The sequence below is a fragment of the Podarcis filfolensis genome (genome assembly GCF_964270895.1).
Source record: "Podarcis filfolensis genome assembly, chromosome: 2".
In the NCBI taxonomy this organism is placed as follows: domain Eukaryota; kingdom Metazoa; phylum Chordata; class Lepidosauria; order Squamata; family Lacertidae; genus Podarcis; species Podarcis filfolensis.
The window spans coordinates 122,493,139-122,515,802 of record NC_139605.1 but is presented as its reverse complement, the minus strand read 5'-3'; the positions used below and the strand labels follow the sequence as shown (position 1 = coordinate 122,515,802).

At 48.7% G+C, this 22,664-nt stretch overlaps 1 protein-coding gene across 3 annotated transcripts in view; it reads left to right on the top strand.

The window, feature by feature from the left end:
- ITGA5 (integrin subunit alpha 5) overlaps nt 1-21,432 on the top strand; it is a 68,979-nt gene extending 47,547 nt beyond the window's left edge. For all 3 annotated transcript variants that reach the window (XM_083599755.1, XM_083599754.1, XM_083599756.1), the window contains exons 13-30: nt 2,020-2,211; nt 3,464-3,509; nt 3,670-3,777; nt 5,787-5,842; nt 7,150-7,304; nt 7,653-7,790; nt 8,359-8,426; nt 10,238-10,388; nt 11,213-11,305; nt 11,838-11,914; nt 12,559-12,639; nt 13,837-13,942; nt 14,621-14,773; nt 16,095-16,172; nt 17,174-17,287; nt 17,902-18,003; nt 18,953-19,075; nt 20,474-21,432. In XM_083599755.1, the coding sequence (XP_083455881.1) occupies nt 2,020-2,211; nt 3,464-3,509; nt 3,670-3,777; nt 5,787-5,842; nt 7,150-7,304; nt 7,653-7,790; nt 8,359-8,426; nt 10,238-10,388; nt 11,213-11,305; nt 11,838-11,914; nt 12,559-12,639; nt 13,837-13,942; nt 14,621-14,773; nt 16,095-16,172; nt 17,174-17,287; nt 17,902-18,003; nt 18,953-19,075; nt 20,474-20,557 (1,925 nt within the window). In that variant the 3' untranslated portion in view covers nt 20,558-21,432. The remainder of the gene's footprint in view (nt 1-2,019; nt 2,212-3,463; nt 3,510-3,669; nt 3,778-5,786; nt 5,843-7,149; nt 7,305-7,652; nt 7,791-8,358; nt 8,427-10,237; nt 10,389-11,212; nt 11,306-11,837; nt 11,915-12,558; nt 12,640-13,836; nt 13,943-14,620; nt 14,774-16,094; nt 16,173-17,173; nt 17,288-17,901; nt 18,004-18,952; nt 19,076-20,473) is intronic.
- Nucleotides 21,433-22,664: the final 1,232 nt, after the last annotated feature.

Here is a 22,664-nt window from a genome sequence, read left to right as displayed (position 1 = left end):
TTGGAGCGAAGTGTGCATTCTTTTGTACAAATCCTGCGAAACTGTTTCTGAGCTCCTGTACTGGGGTTCCCTGGGCACAGGAGTTAGGGGGATGAGGGTGTGGAGTGAGAAGAGGTTACTATGTGTTTTTATTACATTATTCCCCACCTTTGCTCCAAGGAGCTCCAGGTGGCATACCTGGTTCCCCCCTCCTCTTCCTATCCTCACAACAACCCTGTAAGGTGGGTCAGGCAGAGAGACAGTGTCAGGCCAAGGCTGTTCAGCAAGCTTCATGGCTGAGTTGCAATTTGAACCCTGGTCTTCCAGTCCCTGGTCTGACATACTAATCACTATACCATATTGGTTCTCAGTGTGGTTTTTGGTTAGAGTACTAATGGAGGCAGCCTGGGGAATTTGGGGGACAACTCAGCAGAGTGAGAAGGAGGGTCCCTTAATCCAGTTGGCTCCTTTTTGAAAGAAGCGAAGTAAGACCCTTCACCGTCTAAAGTGGGGAGGGATGGGGGGCTCTGTAGGACCAAGACCAGCAACTCAATTTATCTAACTGTACCACTTGCCAAGAAAGGCTCCAGCGGAATGAGTGGGCAAGACCAAGAGTGGGTCCAACGGTCAAAAAAACAGTTTCTGCATGTGCTGTTGAGGGAAGTGAGGGGCAGGTGGGGCTTGTCCACCTGGGAAGGGAGTCCATCTAGGAGAAGGAACACTCTGGTCCTAAACCTCCGCTGCTTTGTGGGGCATCTTTGGGAGAAGAAAAGACTAAGGATTAAAACCTACACAAATCTGGAGTGGAGTCTCCTGCAGCCCAGCTGGTGCCAAACTTATTGCGCTGCTTTTGTTTGGACCGCATCAGTGAGGCTGAGAGTGGGGTTGTGTATGGGCAGCCCAGGACCTCCATACATACACACTGCCCAGGCATGCTCCCCAGGGAGGTCATTTCAGTGCTGCTAATGCAGTAGTTTGACTTCACCCCTGGAGGTGCACTCCATTGTCTCTTGAGCCAGACAGATGCCAGCAATATAACCGCTTCCAGTTCTGGAGGTTATAACCCAGTGTGCTCTCCTCTCTCTCAGCCTTTCTGGCCTTCCCCTCAGCTCAGCTCACAGCTCAGCAGTGGTGATGGCAGTTCCCCTCTGGCCGCCTAACTACCACCCCTCTCTCCCTCACCCTCCAACTTGCGCACAGGCAAGAGTTGTCAGTCACAGCTGGCTGTGCATGCGCTCAAGGGCGCTAGCATGACAACAGTCTCAAGCAAACGGGAAGAACTGGTACCTTATTGATGGTGGTTAGTCTGTCCTTCTTTTTTCTTTATTCCAATTGTCACTGCATTGCTTTTTTTAACCCCTGCTAAAAATTCTTTTCTTTAATCAAGCCTGTCCAGATGTGCATTTGACATGTTGTTTTTAACAAGTAATTGTGCTTTGTTATTTCTTTTTTTTTTAACTGCTGGTTTTACTTCTGTTTTGAAATGCTTTAGGCCAACTTGCTTTCAAGACATGGGCATTTCTTTAAATGAGTGTTTTGTTTAATGTCAAGGGTGGGGAACCTGTGTCCCTCCCGTCGTTGCTGGACTCCCAACTCCCATCATCCTGACCCTTGGCCATGTTTGCTGGGGCAGCTGGAGGTTCAACTCCAAGAGCAGGGGAGGCAACCGAAGGCTCAGGGGCCGGGTGCGGCCCAATCACCTTCTCAATCTGGCCCGCAGACAGTCCAGGAATCAGTGTGTTTTTACATGAGTAGAATGTTTCCTTTTATTTAAAATGCATCTCTGGGTTATTTGTGGGGCATAGGAGTTTGTTCATTTCCCCCAAAAAAATATAGTCTGGCCCACCACATGGTCTGAGGGATGGTGGACCGGCCCACAGCTGAAAAAGGTTGCTGACCCCTGTCCAAGAGCATCTGGAGGGCCAAAGTTCACCTGCACCTGTTTCATGCCAGCCACTTAAGAGGTGTTTGTAGATCGAGTGGCATCTACGCCTTGTCAAATACCTGAATGAATGCTGACGCTGGAATTTGTTCCTGCAGATGTGGCCATTGGGGCCCCGTTTGGTGGCAAGGAGCAGCAAGGCATGGTCTATGTGTACAATGGCCGGCCTGGCGGACTGAACCCCAAGCCTTCTCAGGTGTTACAGGGCCACTGGCCAGCTGGCCAGACTCCAGACTTCTTTGGCTTCTCCATGCGTGGGGCTAAGGACCTGGATGGAAACGGCTACCCAGGTGAGGACTGAGTGTGAAACCACAAGAAAGGCTGCAATGGGGCATCTGAAGCATCAAAGAGCCATAGGTTATCTTTGGTAGCTTTGCATGGATGAGGTCCCAGGTTCTGTCCCAGCTCTCTCTGGCTAAAGGCAGAAATCCAAAGGGGACCCAGCAAACTCTTTATCCTGTAGAGCAGGTTTAGCCAAGTTGTTGGACTCCCAAGTCCCGTGTCGCCCACTGGCCAGGGATGATGAGACTCATCGTCCAGCAATATCTGGAGGGCACTCTGTTGCCTGACCCTGATACAGAGGCAATATGGTTCTCTGTGCAATTGAGTAACAGCTTAAGGAAGTCCAAATACTATACACAAGTGGGATCTGCAAGAAAACGTTGCCACGTGGAGTGCTCCTGTTCACTGTATCAGCCAGCCAGCCAGGCTCTCTAGGATGCTAGGCAGTTCCTCCCACCCGGGTTCCCATTCCACCCCCTTCAGCATTCTGTGGCCATTGAGCACGCTCAATCCTCACTGAACTGTCTGAGGTTTCTTACAGCTTTAGTGGTTTTTATTTTAAGATCTTTGTGCTCTTGATACCTCCCTTGTGCATGTATGGCGCCATTTTGGCTCTGTAGGCAGCGGCACTCAAACCCTGCATGTTGGAAATAGAGGGAATTATTATATTCCTGATGATTGATCAGATAATCCAACAGCCAGTTTGGGCATCTTGTATCCTAAGGAGCATGTTAACATCCGGTATAAATATAGGTCTTCAGGGAGGCAAGCCTCAGAATGCTCTGAAAGGCAGAGTGAAAGCAAGAAAGTGTCCCAGTGGTATTGTAAAAGCCCTCTGCAATGGCATTTATAAACACCCACTTTATAATGAGCATTTAATATCAGGTCTCCAAAGAGACTCTCACTTGAAGGGCACCAGTCATGCAAGGAGGCTACCACCCTTGTCTATGTTCAAGTGGTCCATTGATACTTATCTTCGCAAAACTTGGGCATAAGGGCATTATCTGCCCCTAACCATGCAGCTGTTGATTTGCCCTTATCTCAGAGGACTTTGCAAGGAAGAGCAATAAAGGAGGCTTCCTCTGAGCATGTGCTAAGTGGTTTTCCCCATAACCACTGAGAAACAATAGGCAATGTGACACATAAGCAGCTTTGAGCTAAGTTTCTCTTTTGAAACCAACCCCTGGAAAATGGTATCAAAATCTGCAACAAGATAGAGCTCATTGCCTGTCCACTACTTTCTCTTTCTCCACCCTTCAGATCTGATTGTGGGAGCCTTTGGAATGGACACAGCCCTGGTTTACAGGTAGGCACTGTGCATAAGGACTGTGGATGGGGATGCAGACAAATGCATCTCCCCACCCCTCGATTTGGGAGAGAAGAGTTTGAAAGGTTCAGAAAGACAGGTGAAATGGTAAACACATCACAGTTCTTTCTCTCCCTCCCTCTCTTGCCTACCTTCACAGGGGCCGCCCCATTGTTCATGCAAGCGCCACTCTCAGCATCTTCCCCACCATGTTTAACCCTGAGGAGAGAGCTTGCACCCTAGAGGGCACTGGAACCCCCGTTGCTTGGTGAGTGATGTTGGAAGGAAACCACAGTGGAAGGTACAGTCCTGATGGTCCCCAAGTGACGGTGGCAACTGTAGCTCTGTTGGCCTTATTCTGAGCTACAATTCCCAGTCTTCTGGGGTAAGCCATAGGGAAGGACCATAGCTCAGTGGCAGAGCACATGCTCTGCACACCAAAGGTCCCATGTTCAACCCCCAGTATCTCCTGGTAGGACTGGGAAAGAGCCCTGTGCAAAACTCTGAAATAGGCTCCTGCTGGTCAGTGTAGACCACACTGCGAGGGGGTGTGGCCTGATTTGGTGTCAGGTAGCTTCCTGTGTTCCTGTGGCAGGTGAGCCATTTCAAAAGCAGTGTCTTTCCACACTGTAAAGGAGTATCACGAGCAAAAGCTCCCCACCTCTCACCAGGACGCTTTCTGGTGTTTACCCGATGGGAGAAAGGGAAGAGTCCCATGCGGACAAGCCCTAAGAGGGCTGTGACTGTTAGACCCATCTGAGATCAGTGCCAGGGCTTATCTCTCAGTAAGAGAGTCTTAGGACAGGAGGCCTTTTCCTATTAAACCTGCACTAGCATGTGCATCCTGGTGTCTGCGTTGTTTTTTTTAATGGTATGCTACTGTAGGAGTGTTTAAAAAAACCCAACAGTTTGTAAAATTCCAGAAACGCTTAAAATGTGGGGGGCTGTCCTTTTCAAAAACAATGTCCATGGATCTACATATTAGTGGGCAACAGTGCTGGGAGCTGGAAGGAAGCCCCCCTGTGGGTGCTTGTAGCAGCTGTCATAACCAAAGAGCTTCTACTGTTACCTAGAGGCTTCTCACCACATGGAACCTCATTCACAGGCTCCTGCATGAACAAACGCCTAGGAGCCCTTACCTCCGTGCTTGCACTAACTCATTCACTCCAGGCAAAGCAGAACCAGGAAGCAGATAGTCTTGTGACATTTTACGGCAGAGGTGAAATAAGCTGTCACAATGGAGATCGGTTTCATGTGGTCTCCATGTGACAAAAATAGCATGTGCCTTCCAGATTTGCTCCAGCTAAGAAGGGGCTGTATTGATCCTCTAGCCATGAAAGGGGCCTGGGGGGATATTTATGAACTGAGTTTTTCAGTTGCTCAGCAACTGGAGAGAAGTGGGGGTTGCCCTGGCCACCTGCCCAACTTGACTATGAATGGGTGATTGTAATAGGCTGGTGACCCCGCTGGGACCACATGGCTGGGAGGAGAGGCTGAGTCATCCAGAAAGGAACACACCCCAACCACCACCACCCCACCATCACATGTTAGCCGCTCTCCCCCCACCCCAACTCTTGCATCAAGAGAATCTGCCTCTTGAATGAGCTTCCTGTTCCACACCTTGCCCTCAGTTGCCCTGAGGCCAGGTGTATTTTGTTGCCCTCTTCTCTGCATTTCAGTTTGTTCTGCCTTGGAACACCTGTGTCCCTGGGAATAAGGCCCAGATTCCCCTTGCTGCCCCATCCCGTTTCCTTCCTGGCAGAACTGACAGAACGTGGCGCATCTTTCCTATCTCCATAGCCATTCCTTTTTAAATAGGTGGCATTCCTGCGTGCCACTGGATCTCCTCTATCTCCCTCCCCCCGAAGTTCTGTTTCAACTCCAGCTGCATCAGAAGGCACCCTGTCCAGAGCACCAGCCTCCTTTCCTGGCAGCGATTTCCATTTTTATAGCCCCATAGTGCTGTACAGTGATTAAAGCAAGCAATCCTTTGAGGTAGGCCCTTAACAAGTAATAACCAAGGTTTCAGGACTACAACTCCCATCAGCCGATTGGCCATTCCAGCTGGGGCTGATGGGATTTGGAAGGCACCATGTTGACTACTCTTGCCCTTAAATAATGTCATTCTACTGTAGCGGAGATGTAGGTGAGCCCCTGACTGAGCAAGGATCTGAACCCAGGGCATTCACATTCCAATTTGACCCTCCCTAGACTGCACTGCCTTTCACTCATTTCTTACAATGACTCATTGCTCCCCCCTTTCTCCCATGTCAACAGCATCAACCTGAGCTTTTGTCTGAATGCATCTGGGAAACATGTGCCCGACTCCATTGGTGAGTAATATGGGGAAGGGGTGGCATCTATGCCACTGACAAGTGCTGGCATCAGGAAGTTGTCTCAAGAGTCTAGCACAGCTGGTCCACAGGCATCTGGTTGACCAGTGTGGTGTAGTGGTTAAGAGCAGTAGATTCATAATCTGGGGAACCGGGTTCGCGTCTCCGCTCCTCCACATGCAGCTGCTGGGTGACCTTGGGCTAGTCACACTTCTTTGAAGTCTCTCAGCCCCACTCACCTCACAGAGTGTTTGATGTGGGGGAGGAAGGGAAAGGAGAATGTTAGCCGCTTTGAGACTCCTTCGGGTAGTGATAAAGCGGGATATCAAATCCAAAACTACTACTACTACTACTACTACTCTTCTTCTTCTTCTTCTTCTTCTTCTTCTTCTTCTTCTTCTTCTTCTTCTTCTTCTTCTTCTTCTTCTTCTTCTTCTTCACTGGGAGAACTGCATGTTGGGCTAGAGGAGGCCTTTGGCCGGATCCAAAGGGCTTCTCTTATGTTCCTATGAACCTTCAGCATCGAGAAGGCCTTGGAGTTAGGCCAAGATCAGCTGGAGGTCAAGCCAAGTTTTCAGATTCTGGAACCCAGAAGCTGGGACAGAAAGCATGGCGAAAGCAGAAGGCTACACAGCAAGAATGGGGAACCTTGGCCCTGCAGATGTTGCTGGACTCCACCTCCCATCACCCCACAGGCAGAATGGCCAGTGCTCAGGAATTATGGGAGATTGAGTCCAGCAACATTGAGAGAGGCACTGGAGGCCAGCAATAAAGCGAGATGAGCGTCGCAACCCCAGAGTTGTCTGCAACTGGACCTAATGGTCAGGGGTCCCTTTACCTTTAAATTGATGTGTAACAAATCTGAAAATAGTATTCTCATCGTAAATTTCTTTCAGTTGTAATGAAAATGGGCAGGAAGAGCATCTGCCACACTTGTAGTGACCCATAGGCCCCAAATGACCAATGATCCGAGTACAGTGCAAGAGTGTCCCTTCCAGATGCCAAAAATGCTGTAACTCTGAGGAAGCATCGCAGAACAATTAACAAAGCTGAATGATGTTTGGGTGGTCTGGTAGAAATCCACCTCTATTATTGCATAAGCAATGAAATGTTGCAGAATATGCCTGCAAACAACCAAACCATCAATCTGAGCCCTCCCTGATTTTGCTAAGAAACCAAGAGTTATATCTTGTGGGTGATCAGTACTTCTTCTGGGACTGATGTGGGAGCCCCTCTTGGGCTGCGTTCTGGGGCATAGGGCTATCACAGCTCAGTTGACCCCATCTTCTTCTCGCCTGCATGCGTAGGGTTCAATGTGGAGCTGCACCTCGACCACCTCAAACAGAAAGGGGCAGTGAAGAGAGCGCTCTTCCTGCGTTCCCGCCAGCCCCACCTAGTCGAGACCCTCCAAATCCGCAACGGTGCCAACTCTGAGTGCCGCGAGATGAAGATCTACCTCAGGGTGAGTCTCAGTCTGTGCCCACAAGCTCTGCCTTCTTCTCTTGGGTGTGGCTGTTCTTCAGCATATTTCTGCACTTCATTGCAAGGAAAGTTATGGCTTTGTGCAGGGGTGGGTAACCTGTGGGTTTGCCAGATGTGCTGGACTCTGCTTCCCAGCACCCATATCCAGGGATCTAAAAAGGGTTCCCACAGTAGCTGGCGTGTGACTGCACCTGCAACTCCATGCAGCCCTCGCAGTTTGGCTGAAGAGTCAGAGGAGCACCTGTCACCCCATGGCGCAGCAAGCATTTCTTTGCAGCATGGGATCCATGCCCTTGGTGCCTTATCCCCCCTCTGTCTCTTTCTCCAGAACGAGACTGAATTCCGCGACAAGCTCTCCCCCATCCACCTGTCCCTCAACTTCTCGCTGGATCCAGAGGCCCCGCAGGACGCACATGGTCTGCAGCCCATTCTCAACTACCTCACGCACAACCACATTGAACAGAAGGTACTCTCGGGTTGGAGGATTGCTCAGCAGTTGCTCCCAGCATTCCATGAACACATGTTTGGTGCTATGGGATACAGAAAGGGCTTCTCTCCTCCCTGGCAGGGTAGACTGCAGTGCAGCGACACTCAGCCTTTCTGGGAAGATAATAACCCAAAAGCATGTAAGGTCTACAAGACAGGGAAACCTAATGCCCTTTGTCTAGAATATGTCCCTATTCGTTTCAAGAAGAACTGCAGGCTATCCAACGGTTAATGGTCACTTTCAAAACACGACAGCTCAGAAGTAGTGGCTCAGTCTTGGACACAACAAGAAGCCAGAATTCCGGGACTCGGCAAGAAAATGCTGCCAGCATCTTTTCCCTGCCTGCACAGGAGGAGATGGGAAGCATGCAAGCCCAAGACTCACCGCAGCTTATGAACATAGTTCTACGCCATGGTTTAGCTGTTCAACCAAATACAGCTTTTGTAGTTTTGTAGCTTATGTTATGTCAGCATAGTAATAGGTTAACGTGATCCTTTTAGTGTCGGCAAACAGGCAAAGAGGTGTTTTTGTCTTTTTTGCCCACCAGGCCCAGATCCAGCTGGACTGTGGTGAAGACAATGTCTGTGTCCCTGACCTTCAGCTTGACGTTTTTGGGTAAGGCTCTCTCTTGCCTCGCTCTGTGGCATCACAAACATGGAAGAAGCCAGGCAGTTTGGGTGCTGTTTGCATTCTGTTGCTTTATCCACCACCCAGAATATTCAGGCAGATCCCCCCTCCCCCTTGCATCCTTGTTACACATGTTGAACCCGCTGCTTTCGTGGCTTCAGGAAGGGATTGTAGCTCTTGGCACCCTCTGCAGAAGTCCTGATCTCCCTCCTTTCTTCCAGGGGTCTACTCTCTTGCTAATCAGATATTCCCTCTTACCAGCGCATCTGCATCCAGCACGGCCATGTGGGAACACCAGAACATACAATACAATACATGCACACCTTTGGCATTGGGGGGCTGGGGATCAGTGATTTCCCTTGGAAGGGTTCGCCTTCAGCAGTTTGGCTCCCTCTGCTGTTGTAAAATGGAAGTGCAATTGGACGGGATAAAAAGATGGCCAAAACTATGCTCTTCTTATTACCCACAGCAACGGCTCCTGCTTCTCTGCTGTTAGCTGATCTCGTGCCTTTCCCATCTAATAGCACATGGACATAGATTATATCACTTCTTGTGTTGTGTCAGCAGCATCTTGCACACTGCTTGCCCATATGTAAATGTTTTAAAAAGTAAGCTTTCTAATAATAGAGTAATGTAAAAGAGTAAGAATTGCAAAAGGCATCGTATAAACAGAAGCAAGCTATGAATTAAGGGGAGGGCATGTGTTCATCCAGCACCAACAATCCCTTCCTATCTGAATCTGTCTGCAATCAATGGGGTGGGCTGTAGCTCCATGGAAGAACATCTACTTTGCATTATGCCTCTGAATCCCAGTTGCTGGGAATTCCGGGGGGGGGGGTGTAGTTGCACCTGCGTCCTCCTTGCAGGTTTCCCACAGGTATCTGGTTGGTCACTGTGAGAACAGGATGCTCAATTAGATGAGTCATTGGGCTGATCCGGCAGGACTCTTCTTATGTTCTTCTGCATGCAGAAGGTCCAGCCCCCGGTGTCTCCAGGCAAGGCTGGGAGAAACTCCCAGAAGAGCTGCTTCCAATCAGTATAGACGTTGCTGACCTGGGCCAGTCACCTGACTTTGTAGAAGGTCGTTTCCTACCTTCCTAGAGATCCTGCTGAACACATTCAGTGCCCTTCTCCTACCTTAACAAGGTTTCCATTCCAGGGTTGAGAGACCTGAGATCTCAGTTAAGCAAATGCTAAACACTCAGTATTGGGTGCATTCAAGGAATGCTCTTGGAGGCCTTTGTTATGGGAAATATATATATATGGCACTAGTATTAAGGACACAATAGGTACTCCTTTTTATGCAGAGAGATCTGTGTCTGGCATGCACACTGAACATACAGGCCCATTTTCATTTATAATCCTGTGTATAATGCGAGCTGCCCAGAGGGGTGGGGGCATAGCTGGATAGCTCAGTTAGTAGAGCATGCAACTCTTAATCTCAGGGTTGTGGGTTCAGTCCCCATGTTGGGTGGAAGATTCCTGCATTGCAGGGGGTTGGACTAGATGGCCCTTGTGGTCCCTTCCAACTCTGCAGTTCTATGAATCTACCTGAGGCACTTCTGGGACTCTCTTTGTTCCATATGTCAATCCAAAATGAAGGGTGGAGGAGAAACTGAATACAGTTTTTGCCATTGTTTTTTAAGTTCAAAGTGATAGAAGCTTCATGTGTGAAAACAACCAGAGTTGCATGGCCTGAAATGGCTGCTCTCTATATTGTACCTCCTAAAAATGGGCACCCCTGGATCTTCGCTGATATGTGTGTCTCTCCTTCTCCTTCTTTGCTGGGTCTGTCGCAGGGACCACACTGTTGTCTACCTGGGAGACAAGAATGCGCTGAACCTCACCTTCCACGCCCAGAACCGCGGTGAGGGTGGTGCTTATGAGGCTGAGCTCCACGTTACCATCCCACCGGAAGCAGACTACATGGGGGTTCTGCGGAATCATGGGGTACGTGCCTCCGCTGGGGGGAACCTCATCCTTCTGCAGGCAAATTGCCTTGCAACCCCTCCTGGCCAGGGGGGAGTGAACTTAATGAAGAGGCTGTCCTTTCCCAAAGCTTGGAACTGAGATACAAGCACAATTCTCAATTTTTGGGAAAGCAGATATATGATGGTGGGTTCCTGAGTATGATTATTTTTAAAGGGGGGAAGAAGAAGAGGCAGCAAGTTTATCCTTTGTGGGTTTTTGAAATAACATAGGAAGTGCTTTTGCAAAAAGGTCTAGTCCTCATGGGGTAGAAGGTCTGTGGACAGATCTATGCTAGAAATTGACAATAGGTTTTGCAGCTGCAACTATTATGGCCCCCTCTTGAGGGATCCAGAGAATGCGGTTATGGTGAGGCTGCAATGCTTGATTGCTTAGATTGGTATATTAAAATGCTCTCAATTTTCTTTTTTAAAAAATAAAATAATGTCCCTGATTTCCTCAGAGAGCAGACTTTCTGAGTCAACCTGTGGGTGGGGCTGGGATGATGACTCCACCCACCACCCCAGTCTCTGCCAACCGGATGTCCTCCAGATGTTTTAGAGTACAGCTCCCCGCGGTCCCAGCTAGTGTGGTCCCTTGCACCCTTGGCAAGGAGGTGCATCAATGCCATGCTCTGGGGGGAAAACACACTTTACTGCAATAGCCACATGAGAACTTGCTACATTTGATGCGACCCAAATACTTTAAGCATCTGTCGTGAGGGTGAGGCAATGCACCAACCGCTGAGCTCAAGCAGAGGCAAGTCCACCCTCCTCTTCTCACCCTTGTTCCCTTCTGTCTTCTAGAACCTTTCCAGCCTGAGCTGCCACTATGACACGGTGAATGACACCAACATGGTTTTCTGTGACCTCGGCAACCCAATGAAGGCAGGCACCAGTGTGAGTGTCTGCACTCCATGGCAAGGGGGTCTTGTTAGGGGCAGGTGGTTGGAGGACTTTTCGAGCCACTTCCCTGGCACTTGGGGTGTGCTGGGATGAGAAGTCAACTGTGGTGAAGGGATCTATGGTTATGCTCATTGGAGCAAGGCAAAACTAGCAAGCTGTGATCAGAGCCACTGTAATCTATTTGTGATAGGGGACACAGCGACAAAGTACGAGAGAGCTTCTGTGTCCTTTGGGAAACTGCAAGCAGGGAGAGTGATGGCACTCATAATAATGGGGGGAGCGTATATATGGGGCACAGTGGCTTTTCCTCCAAGTGGGAGCTATTTGTTGGGGGGCATTCATCCCACCCGTGTGTGAGGATTAACCAATTAGGGTAGGGCTAGCTAAGCTCACCCAGAATAGGAAGGTTGGCTCTACCATAAGGCAGAGTGAGGCCGCTGCCTCAGGTGACACACAGCCATTGACAGTGGAGAGTGGGGGGGATGGACACAGATACTGACTCTTCTCTTTTCCGTATCTCGCCTAGCTCTGGGGTGGCCTACGCTTTACTGTGCCTCACCTTGATGCGAAGAAATCCATCCAATTTGACTTTCAGATTCACAGGTAAAAATGAGCCAGAGAATTCCCCCAAATTCTCCCCATAGCTGCCCCTGTTACCTGCCCCAGGACGGCACATTGCAAGGAAGGACCAGGGCTAAATGGGTGAGATGATTTTTGGGGAGGCTTGTCTACAGAGCAGGGATTGGCAGCCTGTTTCTGGACTCCCATCATCCCTGTCCATTGGCCATGATGGCTGGTGATGATGGGAGCTGGGAGCCAAATGACACCTGGAGGGCTGCAGGTTCCCCATCCCTGTGACAGAGGAACCGCAGGATTCCCCAGGGCAGGATTCAACTAAGTGCAGAACACGATCCTCTTGTGCAAAGGAATTCCCCCCTCTCTCCCCTGCGCCTCGTTAATCCTTTCTGGGGACGGGGGCTTTTTGCCCAAGTGGAATGTGTCCTCGCACTCTGGTCATGCTTCTTCCTTCCCTGGGTTGATGACAGAGGGGTGTGCATGCGTCTGTGTAAAAACTACAGAGCTACAATTTCCACCCATTGCTCTGCCCACTTTTGTCTCTGGCCCCACCTGCCTTGGGGCTGAATGAAGGTCCACAACCCCTTTCCTAGCTGCTTCTTGTGTACTCTTCTTCTGTGCAGTGCTAGTCCTACATACAGTCACATATGACTATGTCTCTTTCACTACAGCAAGAACGCAAACAACTCCCACAGTGAGGTGGCTTCGTTCCCCTTGCGTGTCGAGGCTGCCGTTTATCTCAAAGCCCAGGGGTGAGTGTGACGCCAGAAGCAAAGTGTTTGGCATGGTCATTAATTGTTTTAATAAGAAGGTGTGAGGCCCCCACATCTCCTCTTCGGTCCCCAAAGGGTAAATTATAGCTCTTCCCTGGTGAAGCCCTGTCTCTCTTTGGGAGGGATATACACTCATGAAGTGAGGTCTGCTCGTTCATTGAGACTTTCCCCTCTGCCTCCCTCTTGGCTCGCCCTGGGGGTTCCCTCAACCCTCTAGCTCATATTTGTGGGTGGTGTGGGGAGAGGAGAGGGGGGAGAGCCCTGGTTGAGCTAGAGGAAGCCCCTGCGTTGGCTTCTGCGCTCAGGACTATTTAGCTGAATCTCACCCGATGCTCAGATCCTTTGTAGCAGCCCCAAGAAGCAGGTCTAGGAATCCTGTCTCTGAAGTAGCACTACGACAACGCTCCAGACGCTTCGGTTTAGCTGGTTCACACTCAATCTGTTTTCCCCACGGGAGGCTGGGCTAGTCAGAGGATATCTGTGATCGAGGGGGGGGGCATAAGACAACAGGTGGTCCTTTAGGAACTTTGGACTTTGTGAATTAATTCAAGAACCTTGAAGCTGCCCTGCAGTGAATTGGCAACCAGCACAGTTCTCTCAGCAGCAGAGGGTCGTGCTGCCAGTAATTCTTATTTACTTCATTTAATCTGCTCCTGTGAGCCACACAAGCTGTAGCTTCTGCATCAGAAACTCTTTTGTTTCAGTAAGTAGACAAATCCAAATACACATAAAGCATATTAACAAAAATGTTTGATGTTTTATAGTGTTTTTAATATTTTGTTGGGAGCCACCTAGAGTTAGGTTAGCTGCCTGGAACAATTTATGGAGCAATAAAAATATTTCAATAAATAAATGATACCAATGCCAGAGATCTTACAATTTGATATTGCTGAGGAAAAGTGGGCTAGGAAAAGGATCTTCATTTTGAAATTACCAAAGAGAGATTTTTTAAAAGTTGCAATAAAATCCGCTGTTACGCCAGAATACAATACAACTGATGAGGGCTTTGGCCTTCAGATTTGCAACACTAGTTTTATTGCAGTTCTGTAAAGTTTTGTAATTTTGCATTTTTTGCCATTTTGAATAGCCTAAATAATTCATAAGGATTTTGCTCTGGCCTGTTTAAAATCGCTTTTTCTTCTGCATGTCTGAGTGCCTTCCTTTCCCCTTCTATAGAGCATCCATGCCAGAGACAGTGTCCCTTCCAGGGACTGGCTTGCTCCCAAGTCGAGCGCTGCAACGAGAACAAGACGTGGGCCCCGGCGTGTGCCATGTCTATGAGGTGGGTGTTGTCCGCTGAGGACAAGAGTGCAAGGGTGGTGGCAGTTCATGCATGGGCAGGATCACTCTTGCTTTTGGAACCATACCTTTGCTTAACAAGCAAGGAGGAAAAAAGATGAAATTCTGAATCCTGTGCCCAGTGCTGTATTCTGTGTTTCTTCTGTGTTCCTGAAGAATTATGGCATGCACACTATCTCATATTCTTAGCTTTCAAGGTTTCACAAGGGAGAAATCTGTTGGCAGCACTGATAGCAAAATGGAACCTCCAGCATTAGAGGCAGTGTATCGTTGGATAATGGGTGCTAAAGGGCAAACTGCAGGAGAGAGTGTTTGCTTCATTCCTGGAAGCACCTGGCTTGCCACTATTTAAAACAGTACCAGTCTGTCTCTCCTCCTTTCTCTGTGACCACTGGGCCTGTCCACCATGTTTAGATCATTGTGCTTTTCCCCCACCCCCATCCCTGCTGCCGCCTCTTTGGGGGAGGATCCTGTAGCTCAGTGCTGGAGCATTTGCTTTGCCTGCAGGTGATGAGAAAGCTTCTCAGTCCTTGCAACCCCCAGAGAGCCATTTCCAGCCATAACCGACCACACCAAACCAGATGGGCTCATAATCTGACTTGGTGACGTAATGCAGCTTCCGATGTCCCTGCAATTTGTTTTCTTCCCATTTGTCCTGCAGTTTTTGAATGACGGGCCAAGCGCCATCAGCGAGGGGATCCTGGACATCAGCTGCCCACTCCGGACTCAAGGGCGAGCTGTGCTGTACATGACACGCTACGTGGCGCAAGCCAACTGCACCTCCAGCCACCTCCTCAACCCTTCACGCCTGCAGGTAATGGTTGGTCAGCGGGCGGGAAAAGAAGCGCCTCTGCAGAGGACTGGCCTGGGATGTGAGTTTGGGGCCTGGAGCTCAGCCTCTGCAACCAGGGACAGTGCAATTCCCTATCAGCACAGGATTAAAATGCTGAGTAGTAGGAACATTTTTAGGTGGGTGGGGGAACTCAGCGTTCACACTGCAGAATGGCAGCCTCTCCTCCAGACAAGCCTATTTATTAAGCATTCATCCTGATTTGGTTGCATAAAGCCTACAGAGAAGTTAGATTATGTGTATCCTTTATTGGGCGCTCATTTTAATTTGTTTGTAGGGAGGTTCTATGACATTGAGCATTCATCCTAATTTGCCTTTGGGGTGTTTCTACATCTTTCTGTTAGTCATTTGTTCATCTTAACACTTTTCAATGCATTTCCCCATTACTTTCCAAACTGCAAAAATCCAGTTTCTGGGGGTTTTAAGTGGATTTGTTGCCATAGAGACAGGTCGCCTTGATCCACTTTAATTATTCAAGCTTCTTGGTATTTTCTTGACTCCTTCCTGAAAACTCTGACAATCTGATGGCCCTCCAGGTTCTGAACCTTCTTCGTAACTCATCCCCATCCTGTTCTGTGCCAGGAACCTTAATGCTTTGCCCCTTCCCCAACATTTCTCCAATAGCTTCTCTTGCCCCCTGGCATATATTTGGCCTTTGTAACCTGCCTCCATTGGTCGGCTGGAAAAGAAAAAACCGTTAAGCACGGTGTCTCCATGAGATACTGCATGCCTGCTTCTTGACACAGACAGACCCAGGAGCTGAGTTTCTTTTGAACAATGGGATGGGGAGGGTTTTTTGTTTTAAGTAAGAGAGGCTTGACTACCAGAGAAGGAGACTGCTAAACCTCAATGAAAGAATCAGCTGTTTTCTTATAAATTCTGTGCATCTCCTGTTGCACTCCTGCTCAGTCTGATTCAGCAGAACTTGTGAACATGCAAAGAAGCAGAATGTTAGTTCAAGGATGGAACTCGGTGATGGCCACCAGCAAGGAAGGCTTTAAAGAGGGATTGGACAAATTGGTGGAAGGTATCGGTGGCTCCTAGCCATGGTGGCTGTGCTAAGGCTATGCCTCCGTCATCTGAGGCAGAAGGAGTTGTTGCAGAGGAAGCTTAATGTGGGGGGAATGGCAGTGGGGTCGGTGAGTGGAGTGAGCAGAGGTGCAGCATCTAGAGCATATACTATGTCAACTGTATCACTGGGTCACAGCTAACTATAGAAAGGCTTGTACAATGGGCTCGTGACTATTGATAACTTATTTAGAAAGGTGCCTTCTTTCTCTCTTAGCTGGAGCAGAGCTCAGCAGCTTCACCTTGGCCAGAGCAGCACTATGTGCAGAAACAAGATGGAGTTTTGAACACTCTGGTAAGCCTTTTAGCTTCTTCAGCTGGAAAAAAAATCACCCAGAGTGACCTACAGCAATCAGTTAGCTGCCCTCAGACTTTCAGTCTAAAATACATAACATGTAGGAAGAAAAATGTAAACTTGAGCACTTGCTCTTATCTACAGAGCGCTTACAATGACCACCTGGAATGCGAGAGGAGAAGCCAAAGGTTGCTGGTCCAGCTGAGCTGATGGAGTGGTCCTGCTTCCCTTCTCTTCCTCCTGCTGCTGCTGCAGCCTGACAAAGCCCCTAATGCAGTGTTTCTCAGCCTGGGGTCCCCAGATGTTGTTGAACTACAACTCCCATCATCCCTGAGTTCTGGCCTTGCTAGCTAGGGATGATGGGAGTTGTAGTTCAACAACATCTGGGGACCCAAGGTTGAGAAACGCTGCCCTAATGCATCCCTTCCTCATGCTCTTCCGCAGCCTTTGCTCACGTAATGATTTCATGGGATTCTAAGATCTCCGTCGGTATGAAAAGTTGTGTACAGCCCTTATCATTTCCCTTCCCAGCTATAGCTTTAGAGCAGGGTTCCCAAAGTGTGGAAGCAGCAAGGAGAGGAGGCTCTGCTGCCCTCAGAGGAGGAAGAAAACTGCAGCTGGGCCAAGATGGGGAGAAGAGACCAACAAGGCGCTTGAAAGGAGTGGAAAGTCAGTACATGGGAAGGAAGGAAGCCATGAGAAAGGGGGGGAAAGGCTGAGAGACAGCACCTGCACAGCACATTGCAGTTCCTAAGCAACCGGCAGAAAAATCATTAAGTGGTCTGCCAAGACCCTCAACAATTTTCAAAGGGTCGTGGGTCAGGGAGAAAGTTTGTGAATCACTTAGACATGATGACTTTCCCCAGGAGTTACGCTTTAGTTGTTAGAAGCACTGTTGCTGCACCCGATCGCTGCCTGTGGCCCTAGTGGCATAACTGGGTTTCTGGGGGTGTTTTCAGCCTCAGGCTCTCTTCTGACTATGGTTCCTTCTTGTGCTGCAGAAATGCAATGACGAGGAGTGCTTCCAGCTCCGCTGCCACATGGGGGCGGTGCAGAGACAGAAAAGTGTCAGCTTGCGCCTCTATTTCCGCATCTGGTCCAAGAGCTTCCAGCTGGTAAGCACAGCACCTGCCAGGAGCCTCTTCCAGGCCTCACTTTACAGCTGCAGATTTGATTTCGGGGTTAAGAATCGACTTGAGAGAGGGGAAGAGATTGCTGGGTGCTGGCTGGCTTTCACAGCATCTGGTGTATTGTGCTGAAACCCCTGCCAGCTCTTCCACCTTTCCCAGACCCTCTTGCCTCCACTGGAAGGACACACCACACTTCTTGACTTGGCTCAGTGGATCCACATGAGATCTATTTATTTATGATAAAGGCTTATATCCCGCTTTTCAAGCAAACAAGCCCCAGAATGACTTGCAACTGATGATAAGAATCAAAGCACTTATTTCTTGGTGGTGGAGCAATGAAGAGAGGCATGCAGCTGGTGTGTCTGTCTGTCTGACCCTCTCTTCCACATGGAAATGCTGTTTGCCTAAATAAAATAGTCACTGCAGGAAGCCAATGGCCTTCCCTTCCCCATACATTTACTTTTGCAGGCTCATCCCTTGGGAAGAGGGTATGTTTGACTCCACACTAGGTCTCTTCAGAGCCAGCTGGCCACATACTAACCCAGTGCATCCCAGGGTCTGGCCCTCACTTTTATTTTATCCCCTTTACACATTTGCAGAAAGAGAATAATCCCTACACCATACAGTGCGAAGCTGTCTACTACGTGCAGAAAGTGCCCTACAAAATCCAGCCTCTAGAGAAACCCACCGCTTACCTCAAGGTCAGTATTCATTACCATTAACTATTGTTGATGTTTATTGTTATAAATCCTTGGTGGCGGTGACAATAATAGTAGTATCCTGCCTTTCAGGATGCAGATCTTTCCAAGGTAACTTACAAATAGCATTAGAATCACAAAAACCTAGCATGTCTTCAGGATCCTCACCACAGAACAGTTGGAGGTAGATGGAGAGGGGGACAGGACAGTTTAGCTGGAATACATTTTGTTGCTTTTCAAACAAGTAAAAATTAGGCTGCAGTCCTGGATCTGACAGACTGGCCGGATCATTATGACAACAGCCAAGCCTGACGGGGGGGGGGGCGTTTCCCGCTTGTCAGTCACTTGATGTCACAATGACACTGGGTGACTCATTCTTCCATAGTGCTGTGCTGCAGAAGCCCCAGTGATCAGCTGATGGTCAATGCTTGCAAAGCACTGTGCAGGGAGCTTTGCAGGTGCTGATGGTTAGCTGATCTATGGTACCTGCAACCTCCCTTTGGGCCAGTTACGCCTTTGCCTGCCCAACACCTGCCATCATATATGACATCAGGGGACATGATTTGCAGGCTACTTGGGGGGCTGGGGACCCAGTTAGGCCCACCAGCCAGGGCTGCTGCACACATGTACTTGGGAATAGGTCCCATAGAACTCAATTGGGCCTTCTTTCAACAAGCTGTTGAATCATGCTGTTGAGCAAAGAGAGTGTTTTGCAGATCTTTCTAGATTGGATCAGGGTCCATCCATGGAATTCTGGTTCCAATAGGAGGCAGCCAAATACCTCTAGATAGAAGCTCACAACCAAGGAATGGCTGCCTTTGGTGTTCGTTCCCTGTGCCTGATACTGAGGAGACTGTTCCTGTACATGAGGGTTCCACTTAACTTGAATGGTTGGCAGCCTCTGGATGCAAGACAGGTGATAACCTTATTCCTGCTTCCTTTCTGCTGACAGGTGCAAACATCACTGCACTGGCCCAAGGCAGAGACCAGTCAGGGGGTTCCTCTCTGGATCATCATCTTAGCCATTCTGATTGGATTGCTGCTCTTGGCGCTGCTCATCTATGTTCTATACAAGGTGGGATAACTGAGTTGGGAGAAAGTGGGGGGGGCAAGGTTCAGAGTTGGGGATAAGGTGTTAGAATCTCTGACACACCATCTGCAAGTAGGACTGGAATGACTAAATTCATCAGCTTAGGATGCTCCACGTTTTTATGCTAGACTGCTAAAAAGCTTTGCTTTCAAATGCTTTTTAACAGCAGTTTCTTGGCCTTACAGTTGCAGAGAGCAATATGAACAAATAATAATAAAATTCCAAATGCCAGATGAACACTGTGCAGGATTTCAAGTGGTAATAATGGGGTGCGGCTTCAGCACTCTGGACAGCTCCTAGCCCCTCCTTTCTCTATTATTTCTAGTCCCTGCAATACCCACCCCGCACCCTCATAGACACTTTGAGTCATTTTTGCACATTGCACAGAGCTAAATTCAGGTTTGCCATTGCCTGCATGCTCAACTGAGAGTTGCAGCTACACTGCAGTTACCTGGCTAAAGCACCTCCAACAGTTGCAAATGTGTGTTTTCTGCTTTCTGTGCAACTAAAAGTGTCGTGTGTGATGTCATGTATGATGCAGGCAGCAAGGAGCAATGCAATTCTGCCCTTCACATGTAGCTGCCACTGCAAGGAATCTGGAGCAGCTGTAATGTGTGAGCCTCCCCCTCAGTCCCTAACGTTCCTAATACTTGGATTGTGGAAATGAAAGACTTAGTGCAAACAACAACAAGAAGGAAAAAAGCATGGCACGTGTGAATCCATCTTTGGTCGCTTGATGATTACAACACGCAGTCACAATTTGCATGTGAGAATGTGTTGCTGCAAGTCCAACTTCTGTGATTGCCCTGCATTTTGATGTAGTCAGTTCACATATTCAACAGAGACTTAGTGATTTGTACACTCGTGTGAAGGAGTCTTAAGTGTGCTTAATTTTCATGATTTATTCTGACTGCAGAGTTTTGGTTTATTTTTATTTCCTGTCTTTTTGCTATTTTGCAAAAAAATCTCAATAACTTTTGTGTTCGGATCTTCACTTTTTGAAATATGGCAACCCTAATTTCTGTGACCTGTGCAAAAACCTCTCTGCTTTTACCCTATGGGTGTTTCTAGTTTGGAGATCTGTCTGAAAACTAGCAGGCAGGATCTATAAGATGCAGTGGGCTAGAGTAGTGTTACAAGACTCACTGGATAGATTGGTGGAGCAGTCCCGCTCTTGTTTTGTACAGTTATGGGTAAACTATGCTGGGAATGTCTCCTGGGGGAGTTTTCCTTCTTTTGGTTGTCTCCCCATCACAATGAAGGTGAGTATCTAGAGATGTGCACAAGGCATGTTCATTCCAGTGGTGTTTGCCCCGGAAAAGATTCCTGGGTTGTACCTTTTACATTATAAGCCCTGATCTTGTCTCTGTGTTTCCTCCACAGCTGGGCTTTTTCAAGCGCTCACTTCCTTATGGCACGGCTATGGAGAAAGCTCAGCTGAAGCCACAAGCAGCTTCAGAAGCCTAGCAGGCCCAGCCTCGCCCTCCATGTAGGTGTGTTGCCGCTGCTGCCCTGCAAAGAGGCACCAGGATCGTCCGCTGTGAGCACTGAGAAGGGGAGCACAGCCAACACCAGCAGGGCAGGGCCACAGGCACCGGGCCCCACGGACTGCTGCAGAGGCCAGGCACCTCTGCTCCTCACAGAGAAAGAGGCTGCAGGCTCTCAAGGCCCAACGCCCTCCCTCTCCCCCCATTTCCCTGGGGCTTGGATCCTACAAAACCCATCGTGCCCTGACTGGGGATTGCAGCAAAGGCATTTGCTCCCAGCAAAAAAGGGAATACTTGAAGCCGCTGGAGCGGCCGGTGCTGGTCTGATCTCAGGCCCCCTAGTGTCAAGCTGTCTGTTCCGTCCATATGTGGGGAAGGGCGCAGTGCCCTGGACAGTTTCCAAGCTGCCAGTCTCCTCTGATAATAACCACAGCTTGGCTGAAAGAGAAAAAGAAGCACAATCACCTCCCGAGTCCAGCTCTTTCTCCGCCACAGGCCGGAACGAAGGATCCTGGGCTCTCACTTCCGGTCTTCCCCCCAGCCTGCTTCCTGTGGGGGATGATGTGGGACAGAGACTTAAGCTGGGAAAGCCAGGTGCTCCCGCAATGCCAAAGATTTGCCACGTTTGGAAGCCAAGCCATCACCCGGTGTCGGCCCGGACTCGCCGACGGTCTTCGCACTGATCTCCAGAAACCGCTAGAGATTTTATTTTTCAGATGCCACTTTAATTAAAAGAGGATGAAGAAATGAGAATGAAGAAATGAGGAAGCTGCCGCTGCCTCATGGCAGAGACAGGGGTTGCCGAGTTTAATTTAAAATGTTCATGTGCAATAAATGCTTCCATATTTTCCACAATGCCTCTTTTCCCCCCTAATTAAGGATGACAAACGGCAAGGGGTTGAGAATGGATGGAAATTCCACTGTTCGTTCTTGTAGGTGAGGGTGGGAATTCTGATGAAAAAAAGCCTGAAGAGTGAGATGCAGGAAGGGGTTCAGTGAGAAACACCCCTAATAAGGGCGGCTCCCAACAGAATAGTAAAAACACGATAAAACATCAAACCTTAATGCCTTCAGGTGTTTTCTAAGTCAGATAGTTGTTTATTTCCTTGACATCTGATGGAAAGGCATTTCACAGGGCAGGCGGCACTACAGAAAAGGCCCTCTGTTTGGGGGTGGCTGTGGGGGTGTTGCTGCCATTTGTGGCCACTGAAATTCAGTCTGTTGGGGAAGTTTTATATTTTCCCGTCATTTTAAGATCCGTATCTGGGCTTATTGATCAGGTTCCAGGTTTGTTTGCAAGTTGTTTGAAAAAATAGCACTCTTATTCTGAGTGTGTGTATAAAAGCTCCCTCTTCCTTGACTGCTGTGGCAAGAGTCCAATAACCAAGGAGAAACACCCCCCCCCCCAAAAAAAAATAGAATCCCAGAGTAAGTGGCAGCTGTGGCCCTGTGGGGGTGAAAAGGGTTCACTTCTGCAGACAGGGCCTGGGGGTTACAGACGCTTCAGGTTGGGGTTTTTTGGGTTACGGACGCACCAAAACCCGGAAGTACCGGAATGGGTTACTTCTGGTCACGCATGCGCAGAAGCACCAAATCGCAACCCACGCAGACGCGGCGCTGCGGGTTGCGAACGTGCCTCCCGTATGGAACATGTTCACAACCTGAGCATCCACTTTACAGTGTAAGCTGGTTGTTTAGATTTCAAATGGAGAATCGTGTTATACCTACTAACTTTTGTTGTGATGTCTCTAGGGCTGGGCGATATATTGATATGTGGATATATCATTCAAAACCAGCTTAAAATCTGTAGTGACATCGGTTTCATAATTTTCTACCTGGCAATATGAATCATGTTTGTGCTATGCAAAAATCACAATGTGGGAAAAATCATGAAGCCAACCAATACATCACATCATTTAGCTGGCAATATGATGAAAACCAGATATCACCCAGCCCTAGATGTCTCAAGGGAACTTACTGTGGACATTTTTCTAGACTCCATTAGAAACAGGAGGAGTGATTATGTAGTATGAATTTGGATCTGAGACTCAGGTCCTCCACCTGTATGCCACATGTCATGTCAGTGT